The 14,401-nt window shown below is 37.9% G+C and overlaps 1 protein-coding gene across 3 annotated transcripts in view; it reads right to left on the minus strand.

Moving 5' to 3' along the window:
• The window catches only part of LAMB4 (laminin subunit beta 4), a 135,431-nt gene that overhangs the window by 41,017 nt on the left and 80,013 nt on the right, over positions 1-14,401 (minus strand). For all 3 annotated transcript variants that reach the window (XM_056799527.1, XM_056799525.1, XM_056799526.1), the window contains exons 25-26: positions 8,307-8,403; positions 4,571-4,946 (exon numbers count right to left, since the gene is read on the minus strand). In XM_056799527.1, coding sequence (XP_056655505.1) covers positions 4,571-4,946; positions 8,307-8,403 — 473 coding nt within the window. The remainder of the gene's footprint in view (positions 1-4,570; positions 4,947-8,306; positions 8,404-14,401) is intronic.

A 14,401-nucleotide genomic window follows, 5' to 3' on the forward strand; every position in this document is an offset into this window, starting at 1 on the left:
AGTTCTTGCTGTACATAAGTGGACCTGTTGCAGACCTCAAATTTGCCTGAGGATGTGGGGAAGGGAGGAAGGTAGCCAGGAAACAGTGTGTATATATGTGGGAGACATAAAAGGGAGAGCAGGATGATGAATATGATTGTCAGTGCCAGCCGGTGAGGGATGGAGGGAGATAGACAGGAGAGGATGTCAATCTGAGAGAGAGCCACTAAGCTGTGGTGGTAGAACTCATGCTATAGGGATCTCCTTAGAAGGCCCTGGCACATTCTCTAATTTAGATCACTGAATAGTAGATTGTCTTCTACTTCCATTTTCTATAGGAAGCATTTTTCCTCAACTGTCTCTTCCCTCCCTTAATAGCTCAAAACAACTTCAAGTTGTATTTATCTTGGGCTACTTTTAGCGAATACATATAAATATAGAACATTTATATACAGGGCAATTGCACCCCTACCCTTTCTCTTGCCTTCATTTAGATATTTTTAAATGTTTCTTTTCATGTTTGAACAGGACATCTATTTGGATCATCCCTCAATTTCTAATAACTTTTGGGAGAGGAGGATGTTTTGTTATAACAACTCATTGCTTTGGTTGTGAAATTGAAGCCCCTTTAATCTTATATGTTGATCTACACTAGCTGGACAAATTTCAAGAGGAAAGAGTTTAGTGGGGTGGAAAGAGGAGTGGACTTAGAATAAGAGAATCCTAGTTTGAATTCTGGGTCCAACTGAGCCTGACCAAGTTACTTAACTTCTCTGGGCCTCAATTTCCTGATCTATAAAATATAAAGTTTGGATTAAATGGGCTGTAAGGTTCCTTTCTATTTCTAAACCTTGGGATGCTGAATATTTTAAGTAATCTGAGTAACATATGGGTATTTGGAAAAATGAGAAAGTTTAGGAAGACTGAATAAACTTTACTGGAGTATGGCTATTATAGAAGCCTCATGGGGGCTTCAATAGCACACAGTGAGAGTAATTAATAAATGTGTTTAATTGATTTATTATTTATATTCAGCTCAATTCAGCAAGTATACATTTGGTATAAACTGTCCTAGGTTGTGGGATTAAAAGATTAAAGAAACCCTTTCTTTTTTTATAATCTAATGAGGGTTTAAAGTTTTAAAAAGCATGACATGAGATGAAATATCATAAAAAAAAAGCAGTGTTATAGCTAAGTATCATGATAAATATGAAGAGGGAGAGTTCTGATAGCAGTTCTATTTTGCCTGACTCTTCATGGATATAGTTTATTTAGATGTCAGCAAATCACATGACAAAGAATCATACTATTTTAATGGACAAGTTGGAGAAAAGTAACTTGGATGATAACATATTTGCTGTTGTTTAGTCATTTTTTAGTCATGTCTAAATCTATGGTCTTTTGGGGGGTTTTCTTGGCAGATATATTGGAGTGGTTTTCCATTTCCTTCTCCAATTCATTTTATAGATGAGGAAACTGAGGTAAACAGGGTTAATCAACTTGCCCAAAGATACACAGTTAGGGCCTGAGGCTGGATTTGAATTCAGGTCTTCCTGATTCCAGACCTGGTATTCTATCCATTCTACTACCTCACTGCCCCCTAATAATACAGTAAGGTAGATTTAAAACTAGTTAAATAACACTAGACTGAAAGAGTATCAATAAAGGAGTGCTAACTTGGAAGGAGGTCTGTTGTTGAATATCTGAATTAATTAAAAAGCTTTTTATTAAGTGATTACAATTTATGTGTGAGGTACTGAGATAAATGCTAGAAATAAAAATAAAAAGTGAAAACAGTCGCTGCCCTCAAGGAGCTTACCTTCGAATGGGGGAGCCAACGTATTTGTATCTACTTACAGACAAGATACACACAAAGCAGACCCATGGTAACTTTAGAGGGGATGGGATGTGATCAGGAAAGAATTCCTGAAGAAGATGGCACTGGAGTGAAGTCTTGAAAGTCAAGGATTCAAAGGTGAGGATGGAAGACATAGCAGGTGTAGGTGACACCAAGTACAGAGGGATGGATACAGGAGATGGAGTGTTGTGTGTAAAGTATGGAAAGACCTTTAGAACATACCATATAGCATGGATGCAGGGTGGTGGGTGGAAATAAAGAAAAAGGCTAGCAATGTAGTCTGCTGCCAGATTGTGAAGGGATCTAAATGCCCTTTAGCCTTGTGATAACATATGCCTATAATACATATGCCTATAATCCCAGCTTTTGAGGAGGTTGGGACTGATGGATCTAGTGAGTTCTTAGCTAAGTCAGTTGGATATCTGCACTAAATCTGGCATTAGGATTAGCCCCGACACTGGGAAACCACTAAGTTGGCTAAGGAGGGATGAATTGACCCAGATTGAAAAAAAAAAAAAGAGCAAGTCTAACCCTTTCAGAAACCACTGTGAACTTCTAGCCTGAGAAAGATAGGGAAAACCAATCTTATTTTTTAAATTCTCTTAAGGAAACTGAGCCAGGCAGCAATTAAAGGACTTGCCCAGGATCACAAGACTTCTAAATATTTGGTGCTGGATTTGAACTCAAGTCTTCCTGACTCCAGGTCCAGTGCTATCTACCAGACTCATAACAAGACAGTAGTTTGTATGACAAAAGCAATCTGAGGGGTTTAGTAGACTGCAAATTCAATATGAGTTATCCGTGGGACATGGTAATCAAAAAACCCAATATGATTTTAAGCTCCATTAAGAGAGGTACAGTATATAGAGCAAGGGAAGTAATCGCGTATTCTGCTGGGGTTAGATCCCATCTGCAGTTAGAGTACAATGACTAGTTCTGGGCTTGCATTTTAGGAAGGAGATAAATAAAATGAAGCATATCCAAAAGTGGGCAACCAAGCTAGGGAGGGGAGGCAAGACTTTGTTATGGAAAGACTAGCTGAACACTAATGAGTATGTTTAGCTTGGAAAAGGCAAGACTTAACAATGGAAGCGATTAATATCATAACACAGGGCTTTAGCTAGACAGTTCCTAACAACTCTAAATACTATGATCCTAAGCACTTGAGGAGTTCTTGTGTGTAAGAGGGATTAGACGTGGTCTGATTGGCCCCGCAAGGAAGAACCAGGAGTTCTGGGGAGACTTCACAGAGAGGCAAATCTGTTTGGCATAAGAAAAAGAAATTGCAACGGTGCTTTCCCAAAATGGAATTAGTTACTTTGAGGGGTAATTTCTGCAGACTTTTAAATGGAGACTGGATACCACATACTGGGGATAATATAGAGGAGATTCCTGTTTAGTATAGACTAGATCAGTGGTATTAAATTTAAATAGAAACAAAGGCTGCATACTACGGGTCCCTATAGACCACATACTTCGAAAACCACATGTTTACCCATTTCTTTTTTAAAAATTAATACATCAATACATAAAAATAAGGGCAGTGATGTGGCACAGTGTGTAAAGTTCCAGAACTGATTTCAGGAAGATTCATTTGTCTGAGTTCAAGTCTGAACTCAGACACTTAGCTGTGGGATTCTCAGCAAGTCATTTAACCCTGTTTGCCTCAATTTATTCATCTGTAAAATGAGCTAGAGAATGAAATGTCAAATTACTTCAGAATCTATGCTATGAAAGCCCCAAATGGGTTCATAAAGAGTCAGACACTACTAATAATAACTGAATGATGGCAACAACATTCAAATAAGATGGGGATTATATATTAATCTAGTTCAGGTTCCACCTGGAAGTGTGATGGGCTATGTTTGACATCTCTGATCTATAGTAGACTCTTTTTGAGGTCAGTTCTGGAATCCTGGATTTTGCAGAAATCTGGAATTTGCCACTACCACTACAGGGATTAGGGGAAGCCTTCATGTTGGATATAGCCCCTGATCTGAGAGGAATATAAGAACTAGCAGAGATACTGAGGGAGGACATTGCAGGAAGGATAGGGAGATGATCTCTTGATTGCATGGCTTTGTAAAAGCTCTCCCCTATGCATGGAATGAATTTCTTCTTTTCCTCTGCCTCTCAGAAATGCTAGCTCCCATCAAGGACCAATGGAAATGCCACTTTCTATAAAATGTCTTTCCTGATGCTCCCAGATATTAGAACTCCTCTCTGAAATTAGTTTGTGTTTACAATGAATATTTTCTATTTTCTTGTCTGTGTATATTTCCCCCCTTTCCTTCCTACTTCCCCTTCCACTGTCTTTCTTTTCCCTCAAAGTCCTTACAGGCAGGATCTGCTTCCACTTTGTGCTTCACCAGGGCCTCCTGCAGTGGCTGGTATGTCACAGATGATAATAATGGTTTGTTGGATGGAATTGAGTTGCTATCGTTATTCTTATCATTTCCCTGAAGTTGGTAATCCAAGTTAGAATCTAAAAAAGGTTGAACTGTTAGTTAAAATGTGGTTGTAACTGGGAAAAACTTGCTATCAAGTGGGTTAAGAAAGAAGTGAGCAAGCGTGGTGACAAAAAAAAATAATTTGGACTGTTTGTCAATTCAGAGAAATCTCTGAATTCGGTATAGGTAAATTTCCAGATTTGTTAAGACCATTCAGATTAAAAGCTCAGTCGGAGTCCTGGTTAATACTGAGTCTGGCTCTCTTATTTGAACATAGTCTTACCTAACAGAGTCATGATAATCCTTGACGTTTAAGAATTCCCCAGATGAGAAAACGGGATGTTTCAAAATCCTTTCTATTTCAGACATGCTATCTTCTAGGCGTTTGAAGTCTGCATTGCAGCCAGGCAGGGTCTTTCTTTTATCTTCCAAGTCTGCAGCCAACCTAATTAACCCTTGTACAGCCTCAGAAAGGGAAGAAATCTTATTGTCCCATTGATCAAAGCACAAGTGACATCGAAGACAGGTGGGAAATTCCTGGGAATGACCCCGGGCACAACGATCACAGAACTGGCCTGTGACACCTGCTCGGCACAGGCAGGAACCAGTTTCCTGGTCACAGATGGGTGTCTGTGTTCCTTCCTTATTGCACTTACATGCTAGAGGGGGGAGAGAGGGAGAGATGAAGCAGAAGGGGTTACTTTTTTTCCCCTAGCTTGGGAGAAACCTGAAAATAAAGTGTTTCCTTGCCCAGCCTTTCCCCCAATCCTCTTCCCCTAGTTTACTCCTTCATCCCTCCTCCCCCATCAGAATTCTCCCCAGAATTCTCCAATAAATATTTTAAATAACTTTAAACTCAGTGAATAGTGCACTAATATGCAATGTTTTTCCAGTGATTAAAATAAGTGGAAGTTGGCTCATGTTTTAGATCTTAAAAAGATTATATTGGATTATTTTGACAAGTTCTCAAGGACTTTGACAAGTTCTCAGCATGTTTGACCAGGAGGGTCAATGTTGGTATTTCTATTGGTCCTTTGCTATCAGTGACACCCAAAGGGCTTCCAACAAATTGCTCAGCTGTTCTAATTCTTAATCTTTTGGTGGCCAGGCCTTGTCTCTGGGTCTAAGTGTCCCCAGAGGTATCTTGTTTCAGTTAAGTCCAAGTCCTGGTTGTATAGGTTAGATTATTTAGATTTATAATATAAAATAAAATAATATAATATAATACAATACATACAGCCTGAATGATTAAAAAGGAAACGTCTGGTAAAGTCAATTTTTAATCACTTTCAGTAGAAGAAATATACTGATGCCATTTGGCACTTTAAAAATATTTCTGTACTTAAATGCACAGGAGGCAACCTAGCCCAAGGAGTAGAGTGCTGGGTCTGGAGTCAGGAAGACCTGAGTTCAAATATGACTCTAGATATTTACTGGCTGTGTGACCCTGGGCAAGTCACTCACCCTATGTGCCTCAAATTCCCTAATTATAAAATGGAAATAATAAAAAGTATCTATTTCATGGGATAGTTGTGAAGGCCAAATGAGATATTTGTAAAGCACTTAGCACAGTGCCTGAAACATAGAAGGTGCTTAATAAATACGTGTTTCCTTTCTTCCCTCTTAAAGTCAAGGACATTTTTGGTTCAAATCTTCCAATTCATTTTGGGTATGTGAAAGTTAGGTCACTTAATGCCTCAAGTTCTTTAGGAAACTCTAAATTTGTAAGTTACTAAACTATTGTTGATATGCATTAATAGAACATTTCCTCACTGGGAGTTTCTTATACCAATGAAGCCACCACCCTCCCCTTCACCCCCCCCCCCCCCATGTATACATACATCTATATCCCACTAATGCAAACAGGTGACTTTTTTTTCCTTTTGAAATCATGGGTACTTGGTCAACGGACTGGAGAGCCAAAGAGGGTGAGGTCAAGAGGGAAACCGGTAACCAGGAATTAATAGCTAGACTTATCTCCTCTGGTTTTATTTAAGATGGCTGAGACTGGTTCTAGGTGTGCTCTTTTATTCTATGAAAGGCTGGATCTAATTGGATCTAATCTTATTTCTCATAAACATCTATGGTTGACTATCTGATTATGTTTCTTTGTGTGCCTTTGTTTGGGATGTAAGGAATGCCAAGAGACAGCTCTGAGAGCCACAAAGGGGAAGAGTATTCTGTCCTATGACTGCAGGACAGAGATCCCAACTATGCCCCCCAGCCTTTCTTCCCCCAAACAGTCCATTGCTGGAGAGTTTTCTCTCTTTAACTGGGAGAACCATTGGTGAGCTATTCATGTTTCAGAACTATACTTCCAAAGGCAGAATTAATATAAATTTGAGGCTTTAAATCTACATCATCAATTTATTAAATGCTCACTATGTACCAAGCATTGTGCTAAGCACAGAGGATACAAAAGAGGCAAAGACAGTCCCTGTCCCCAGGAGTTTACAATCAAATGGAGGAGATAACAAGCAAACAAATAGATACAAAGCAAGCTATAGTCAGGATAAATAGGAAATACTTCATAGAAGGAAGGCACTGGAATTAAGAGGGGCTGGGATGATTTCCTGTAGAATGCTCTGTTCATTAAATTGGTTGGTCCTCATGACAACCCAGTAAAACAAGTGCCAAAGACATCAACCTCATTTTACAGATAAGAAAACCAAGGGTGAGAAGTTAAATAATTTGCTCAGTAACCCATCTCATAGATAGGTGAGTCAGGATGTCCACTCAGACCCTCCTAATTCCAAGTCTAGCATCCTAGCCACTAAACCGTGCCTGCTGCCACTCTCTCCTTGGAGTTACAGTAGTAAACACAACTGATTTTTGGAGTAAAAATAATGCCAAATGCTAATGAGGACTGATAAACTAATTAGGCTCCATAAGCAGGATGCCATCTGTCCAGTGTTTTCTGTTCTGATCCATGGGATTCCTCAGGAGCCCCTAGGGGTCAGCATTATGTTATTTTCACCAGCTTGTGGCAAGTTCTATTTTCTTCCAATGATACTCATCCTTAGGAGTTCCATTCAAGATGCAGCCCATTGTGCCAACTGAGTCTTAGTTGCATCTCTAAACATAATCATTCTCCTGCTGCTGAGGGACACAGTTTTGCAATGCCCTCCCACCCCCTTCCCTCTGTATAAAAGATTAAAGTCATTTTATGAGTACAATGAAAGTGTCTTGTCATTGAAATGCAAGAGTTGACACACCCTTAGAGACACCATAAACCAGATTTTCCAAATGTCCTAACAGTTCCTGGGTTTTAAATTAGCATTTCCATTTAAAACCAAGGGAGTAGTTTGCACACTGGGAGAATTATTGAGAACAAAAAGCTGTAAATAGAGTGCAACTGGGAAACACTTGAGTTAATTGCTCATTGGAAGACACATGAGAACGTTCTCATGATATGGAGAAAAAGCCTCCCTTGGTCCCTAGACTGACAAAATGACACACATCAATGAGAGCCTTATCAAATGGGTCATTCTCTACCTTCTTTAGATACTGCAGGAATTTTTACAGATCCGCTTCATTTGGGAGTTGACTATGGAAAATGTACCTCCTGGACTCCAGCCATGCTAGAAGTATGACAGACAGCTCGAGGATAAAGAGTCATGGGAGCTCTTCAGCCCTGCTGGTGGCCCTTGATTTTCTTCCCAGAGACCCCCTCACCCCAACTCACAGTGGGGTTAACTTTCCCAGCTCATCCTTAAAACAACAGGAAATCAATGCAAAGGCGGATTTGCATCGCCCTCAAGGGTCTCATCCACTGTGGACAATCTTTCTCCTTTGACAATCTGTCTCTTTTGAGAATTAAAACTTATTCTCAAGGTTATAAAAAGGAAGAATTTTCCAAAGTAAGATAAACCCCACAATGCTGCTGATTAAGTCCACATTGTTAAAACCACTCCAGTGTCCTCATCAGGACAAAACTATGGAAAAAGACGTGCTTTTTACACAATACAAATACAAAATAACTAACCATGTAGTTTTTTAGAATAAGTGCCAGTACTTACCAATACATTGCATTTGGGAATCTGCATAGTAATTCTCCTCACATTTGTGGCAGTGTTTTCCGCCATAGCCCAATTTACAAGGGCACTGGCCTGTAAACTGTAAAAACAGTCATGGGTGAGGAATGGATGAGTGTTATGATCCAAGGAGAAATGAATTCTAATAGAAACCATTTTTTTTCCCTTTCCTGTGATTTAGCCTATACAGCTGTGTAAAGACAGAGAGGAGGGGTTGGCTAGAGCAAGCGTTAGAAAGGAAACAAGGAGAGAAGGATATGGCGGACGTGCTCTGGCCTCGCCATGTCAGATACACCGTCTGTTCCCAGCTGCTCAGGGACAGGTGGTTCCCAACTGAGAGACTTCCACAGATGCAAATGAAAACAAAACAGACATAGGGAAATGGGCCAGATTCCTTTCCTAAATAATTATGGGAGTTTCCCCATTAGGATTACAGAGTCCAAGGATCTGATGGAACACTCAATATCTCATTTGGTAGAAGATTTTATACACCCAATTTGCAGTTCTTAGAAATTGGTCTGGGAATATTTTCCTTAAAATGTAACAGTTTTATATTTGTTACACGAGGTTTGCTTCCCCCCTCTCCCCCCCCCCCCAATAAGGAGAGTTGGGAGAGAGAGAAAATGGATTTTTAAAATGAAAAAATGCAATGCAATAAGTTTTAAATGCAGCAGTTTTGTTTGTGAATCCACACAGGATGAAGACAATAAATGGGGTTAGAAATGGACTTTCCTGTCACCACCCACACAGAATTCTGTAAATGACTTCTCTCTCTCTCTCCCTCTCTCTCTCTCTCTCTCTCTCTCTCTCTCTCTCTCTCTCTCTCTCTCTCTCTCTCTCTCTCTCTCTCTCTTCTCTCTTTCTCTGTCTCTGTCTCTCACACACAAGTATATATAGCCAAAGAATCCTTTGAAACCACAGACCTGGTACTTTAGTGGCCATCCAATCAAACTTCCTACACAATGTGAAAATTCATGAAAATGACCTCCCTGACCTATAGGCTTTGGCTCTTATTCTTGCCAATATTTTCAATAATTGTTACATGGAGGAAAAATGGGCATGTCATGAGTATCTAATGATCAACTCTCCATAAGATTTCATCTGGGATCAAAACAAGTAGAAAGCTTATATATTTCTAAAGCCCTTTTGATAGCATTTTTAAGAACCAAATAATCTTGAATTACTAAAAAAATAAAAGAATAAATTATGTTAAGAATAGTTTTAGTGTTCATATCCAATCTCAGACACTTATAAGTTGTGTGACCTTGGACAACTCACTTTCCCTCTTTCTGCCTTTATTTCCTCATTTGTAAAATGGTGATAATAATAATGTCTATCACCCAGGGTCATTATGAAGATCAAATGAGATCATAACTGTAAAGTGCTTACATAATGCCTGGCACTGTATAAATGCTCATTATTATTATCCTTTTCATTATTCCAATTTAATAGTCTGAATTTGGCATTTTTTTGTAACTATCAATTAATCCCTCTATTTGTGACCTTTCCAGTTTCACTGCCATCATCCTCATTTAAGATTTTATTACCTATCATCTATACTATTTTAATAGCCTAATTAGACTCACATCCTACTTTATCATTTTTTTCATTTTGACTAATTCTTCATACTGTTTCCTGATTAATCTATATAAAAGACAGTAAAGATTATGATACTTTTACTCTGAAACTTTTAATGGGTCTCTATTGGCTACCAAGTAAAATAAAAACTTCTTCATTTGGACCCTAGCTAGGGCCCTCCTTGCTTTTGTCCCTATTTTCTTTTCCACTTTTCTTTTCTTCTATTGTCTTACAGGTACCTTCTATTCCAATCAGAATGGAACCTTTTCTCTGAAAATGACTCTTGACTTTTTGCTTCTACATCATTGCTCATGCTGCTCTTTTATCTGCGAATGGTTTTCATCACTATCTCTAAATTCTACCTATCCTCCAAGGTTCAGTTTATTTAGTTATCTCTTTCCCCAAACCTTCCTTGATTCACATATCCAGATATGCTTTCTTCCTCCTCCAATTTTCCAGAACTTTACTTCTTATATTGTGCTTGTCTGCCTTCTTTTATTCTTGAAAGAAGGGTTTTAAATTTCCAGGAAGGAGGGTGTATCTTACATGTTTTTGTAGTCTGCCTCCCTATCATCCCATCCTATCAAGCACCCAGACCAGTGCCTACCCCAATAAGAAACCATTGAATTATTGAACCAGATAATTCAATAAACCTTAACATCTCATTCCCTAATCAATTTAACGAAGTGGAATATCAGCTGAAACATCTTTCAAGTCATTGGAAGGACTTGTGTAGAGATTATAAAAGGAGATAAATTTATCTTTCCTTTCAGATTCTTGAATAAGCAGGAAAAAGAAAGTAAAATCTGTTATTTATAGGAAGCAGCTAAGGGAAAACAGTGAATAGAGTGCTGAATCAAGAAGACTTGAGTTCAGATTCAGGCTCAGATCCTAGTTGTATGACCCTTACTAAGTCATTTAACCTCTGCTTGCCTCAGCTTCCTCATATATAAAATAGGAATGATAATAGCACCTTCTTCCCAAAGTTGTTGTGGGCATTAAATGAGATAATATTTAAAGTGTTTTGTAAACATCCAACTGCCATGATAATGTTATTTTTATAAGGCCAATATATTTTATTTCTTCAATATTGGGGTTTATATTATTTTATATATAAAAATGTTAAATGTGTCACTTGCTAAATCAATTTTATGTGATTGTCATTGAAGAAAAATTCCAGATTCTATAATTTTATTGTTCAATAAAACATTATAAAATCTGTTTGTTTGTTTTTGGGGATGGTGATTGTATCATTAACACAAAGATATACAATCATCCCTTGCTATATTGTGGTTCACTTATTATAGCTTCACTGTATTGCAGGCTTTAAAAAAAAATCTAATTCTGTATCAGAGTTTTCGCTATATCACAAGACTTTGTGGAAGAACACTGTACTGTACACAATGGAAATGCAGTACGCCACTACCAGTTGTGCGAGTTTGATGTGAGATTGGACATTATTGGCTGATGGAATGAAAGGTGACCAACCACAGTGTTAGGTTCTGAACCTGGGAGCTGATTGGCTCAGAGACTGTAGCATTGGTCTGTTTGCTCTCCTCATACTTCACAGATTTTCACCTTTTTTGGGGGGAGAGGAAGGGAGGATCCTCTGGAATGTAACTTCTGCAGCAGGTGAGAGATCACTGTATGTCTATTTATATATACTCATGTATAAATACACATACATGTGTGTATATATATATATCTTCCAAATATCCACAATTTACAAGCTAAATTGAACATAGCTCATCTCCCAGGTTATATAAAACTCAACTACAATTTTTGTTGTTGAATTGTTTCAGTTGGGTTTGACTCTTAGAAACCTCTTTTTGGTTTTTTTTGGGCAAATATAATGGACTAGTTTGCCATTTCCTTCTCCAGCTCATTTTAAAGATGAGGAACCTGAGGTGAATGTTAAGTGACTTACCCAGGGGCACACAAAATATCTGAAGCATATATGAACTCATGAATATCAGTCTTCTTGATTCCAATATAGAATTAATTTTTAAAAATGTACAAATAAGTCATTGTCTAAAAATGTATGCTATATATCTCCCCAAAGTGAAATCTATTAGGAATTAAGTCATATGATATGTAGGCATATTGGTGAAATTGGCAATGCTAGGGCAATGTTTATTCAGGAAAGATTTTTAAAAATTAACAAAAACATTAGATTTGGCGGCACTAATATGAGATACAGTCATACTTTATAGGCAAGAATGCACCCACAGTCTATCCCTGTGCTCTTTCATAGGCAATTTTGACACTTTGAATAAAAATATAGCTGCTCTGTAGTAGCTGTGTGTGTGTGCAGGCACAATTTGATCAATTATTTAATAGCTTGCTTCTAAAGAACAGGGAGGAAACAGACAGGGAGATTCCATCACACTATTAAATAGATAGGTAAAATACATAGAAATTTTAAAAATGAGGGAAACCTTGAGAATCTGAAATATAACCAACAGAAATTGATAGTAATTTTTTTAAAGCTTCTTTCAAGAAGTGGGAGTAGAGGTGAGATGCCTATAAATTTTTTTTATCTAAGGTATGTGAAAGGAGTCTTTAGAATGGGGCTTTGTAATGGAAAGAAACTCTTAAAAGGTCAGGCTGACAGACAAGAGCAGAAATCTGAAAAGTAAATGACAACAGACACTTACATTCCAAAGTAGGAAATGTCTTTGATGGAATATCTCTTAAGGTTGAAATTAAAGTAGAGATAATTTTTCAAAGGATCAAAGGTAAAACTGGAAGGTCCTTAAATTTCACTTAGGAATAGGATTATTGCTATAGGACAGGAGGATTTAGACCCTCTTGACTAGGCTACCTCCCTCATTTTTCCAAATGTGGAAATTGAGGCCAGAAGAAATTAAATGGTCTATTTTATCACACAAAAAGCAAGTGATAGGACTAGAATTTGAACTGAGGGCTGAGATCGAGAGCTAGAAGGGACCTCAGAAGCCATTTAGTCCAACACCCAGGTATGGAAGCTGAGTCCTAGAGATAGTAAATAGCTGCTCAAAATCACATAGGTAGTTATTATCAAGATGGAATTCAAACTTCTAACACCAAATTCCATTTTTTGTCCCTCTACTATAACTCAATGCTTCCCATTTGTAGATTCTTGAACCATTTTATAAATAAGGCAGTTGTAGATAAATTCTATTCTATCTCCCATCTTTGTTATGTTGTTCAGTTGTTCAGACATGTCTGACTCTTCTTGACCCCATAGACCATAGCATGCCAGAACTGCAAAGATGCTGGCATTGTTGCCATTTCCTTCTCCACTGAATTAAAGAGAACAGAGATTAAGTGACTGGCCCAAGGTTACATAGCTGGTTTCCAAATCCATAGTATTGGATTTGAATTCAGATCTTCCTGACTCCAGGTTCACTGAAACACCTAGCTGGTCAACACTAAGTGTGACCTAACAAAAATGATAAAGGGATGTCTACCTTCTTTTTCATCTTTTGGTGCCAATTGCTTCCTGAATTTATATCAATTCTACTTTAGAGAATTTTGAAATCACAGAATCTTGGAGTTACAAAGGACCTGTGAAGACCATGTCCAACTCAATCTCCTGCTCCATGGAGAATGAAAGATAGTCTCCTAGCCTCGGGATATTTTTAATGAAAGGTTTCAATCTCTTGCTGGTTGGGTCCCTAGATGTTATTTTGTTCAACTCAAAACTCTATTTAACCCCAGCTCATTATTATTCATTCTGTTGGTACAACACAATGTCTACACCACCATCCACTTCTTAATTCCTCAAATGTTTGAAGAAAGATATAATTTTAATTGGTCTTTCCTTTTCAAAATATTCCCAATTCCTTCCTATGACCTGGTTTTGGGTTTCCTTAATATCTCAAAGCACCTAATGATCCTTTGGATCAACCTTACTTCATCTAATAGTCCTCTTAAAATATGGTATCTTTTCAGAAATGAACACAAGTCCATATATGATTTAACCAAGGAAGTGGACAGTGTGATAATTATTTCCATAATCTGGATTCTATAGTTCTATTAATGTAGCCTAAGGTTACTTAAGCTTGTTAGCAGTGGTTTTATACTCTTGGTTCATATTGGGCTAGAGAACAACTAAAAGCCTTGTATATTTTTCATGCAAACTGCTGGAAAACCACATCTATGTTATTCTTATGCCACTGTTTTTTTAAAAACTGAATGCAGTATTTCATATTTATTCCTGTTAAACTTGCTGCTTTAGGCTCCCCTGGCAGCCCATTGAGATCAGTGTGAACCATAATTTTGCCATCTGTCCTAAGATCTATCTCTCTCCTGCTTTGTGTCATCTGCAGATTTGACCAGCATTCCTTTCCTGTTTTTATCCAGTTTGTTGATGCAACTATTGAGGAAAGTTAGGTCATATTCAGACCCCCAAGTTACAATTTAAGAACATTTTTCCAGGCTAGCACAGACATTAATCAACACTTTAAAAATTTTGGTTAACTAGTTTTAGATCCTGTGATCTATATTATAATTTCCCC

Source organism: Monodelphis domestica, chromosome 5 (genome assembly GCF_027887165.1).
Source record: "Monodelphis domestica isolate mMonDom1 chromosome 5, mMonDom1.pri, whole genome shotgun sequence".
Lineage (NCBI taxonomy): Eukaryota > Metazoa > Chordata > Mammalia > Didelphimorphia > Didelphidae > Monodelphis > Monodelphis domestica.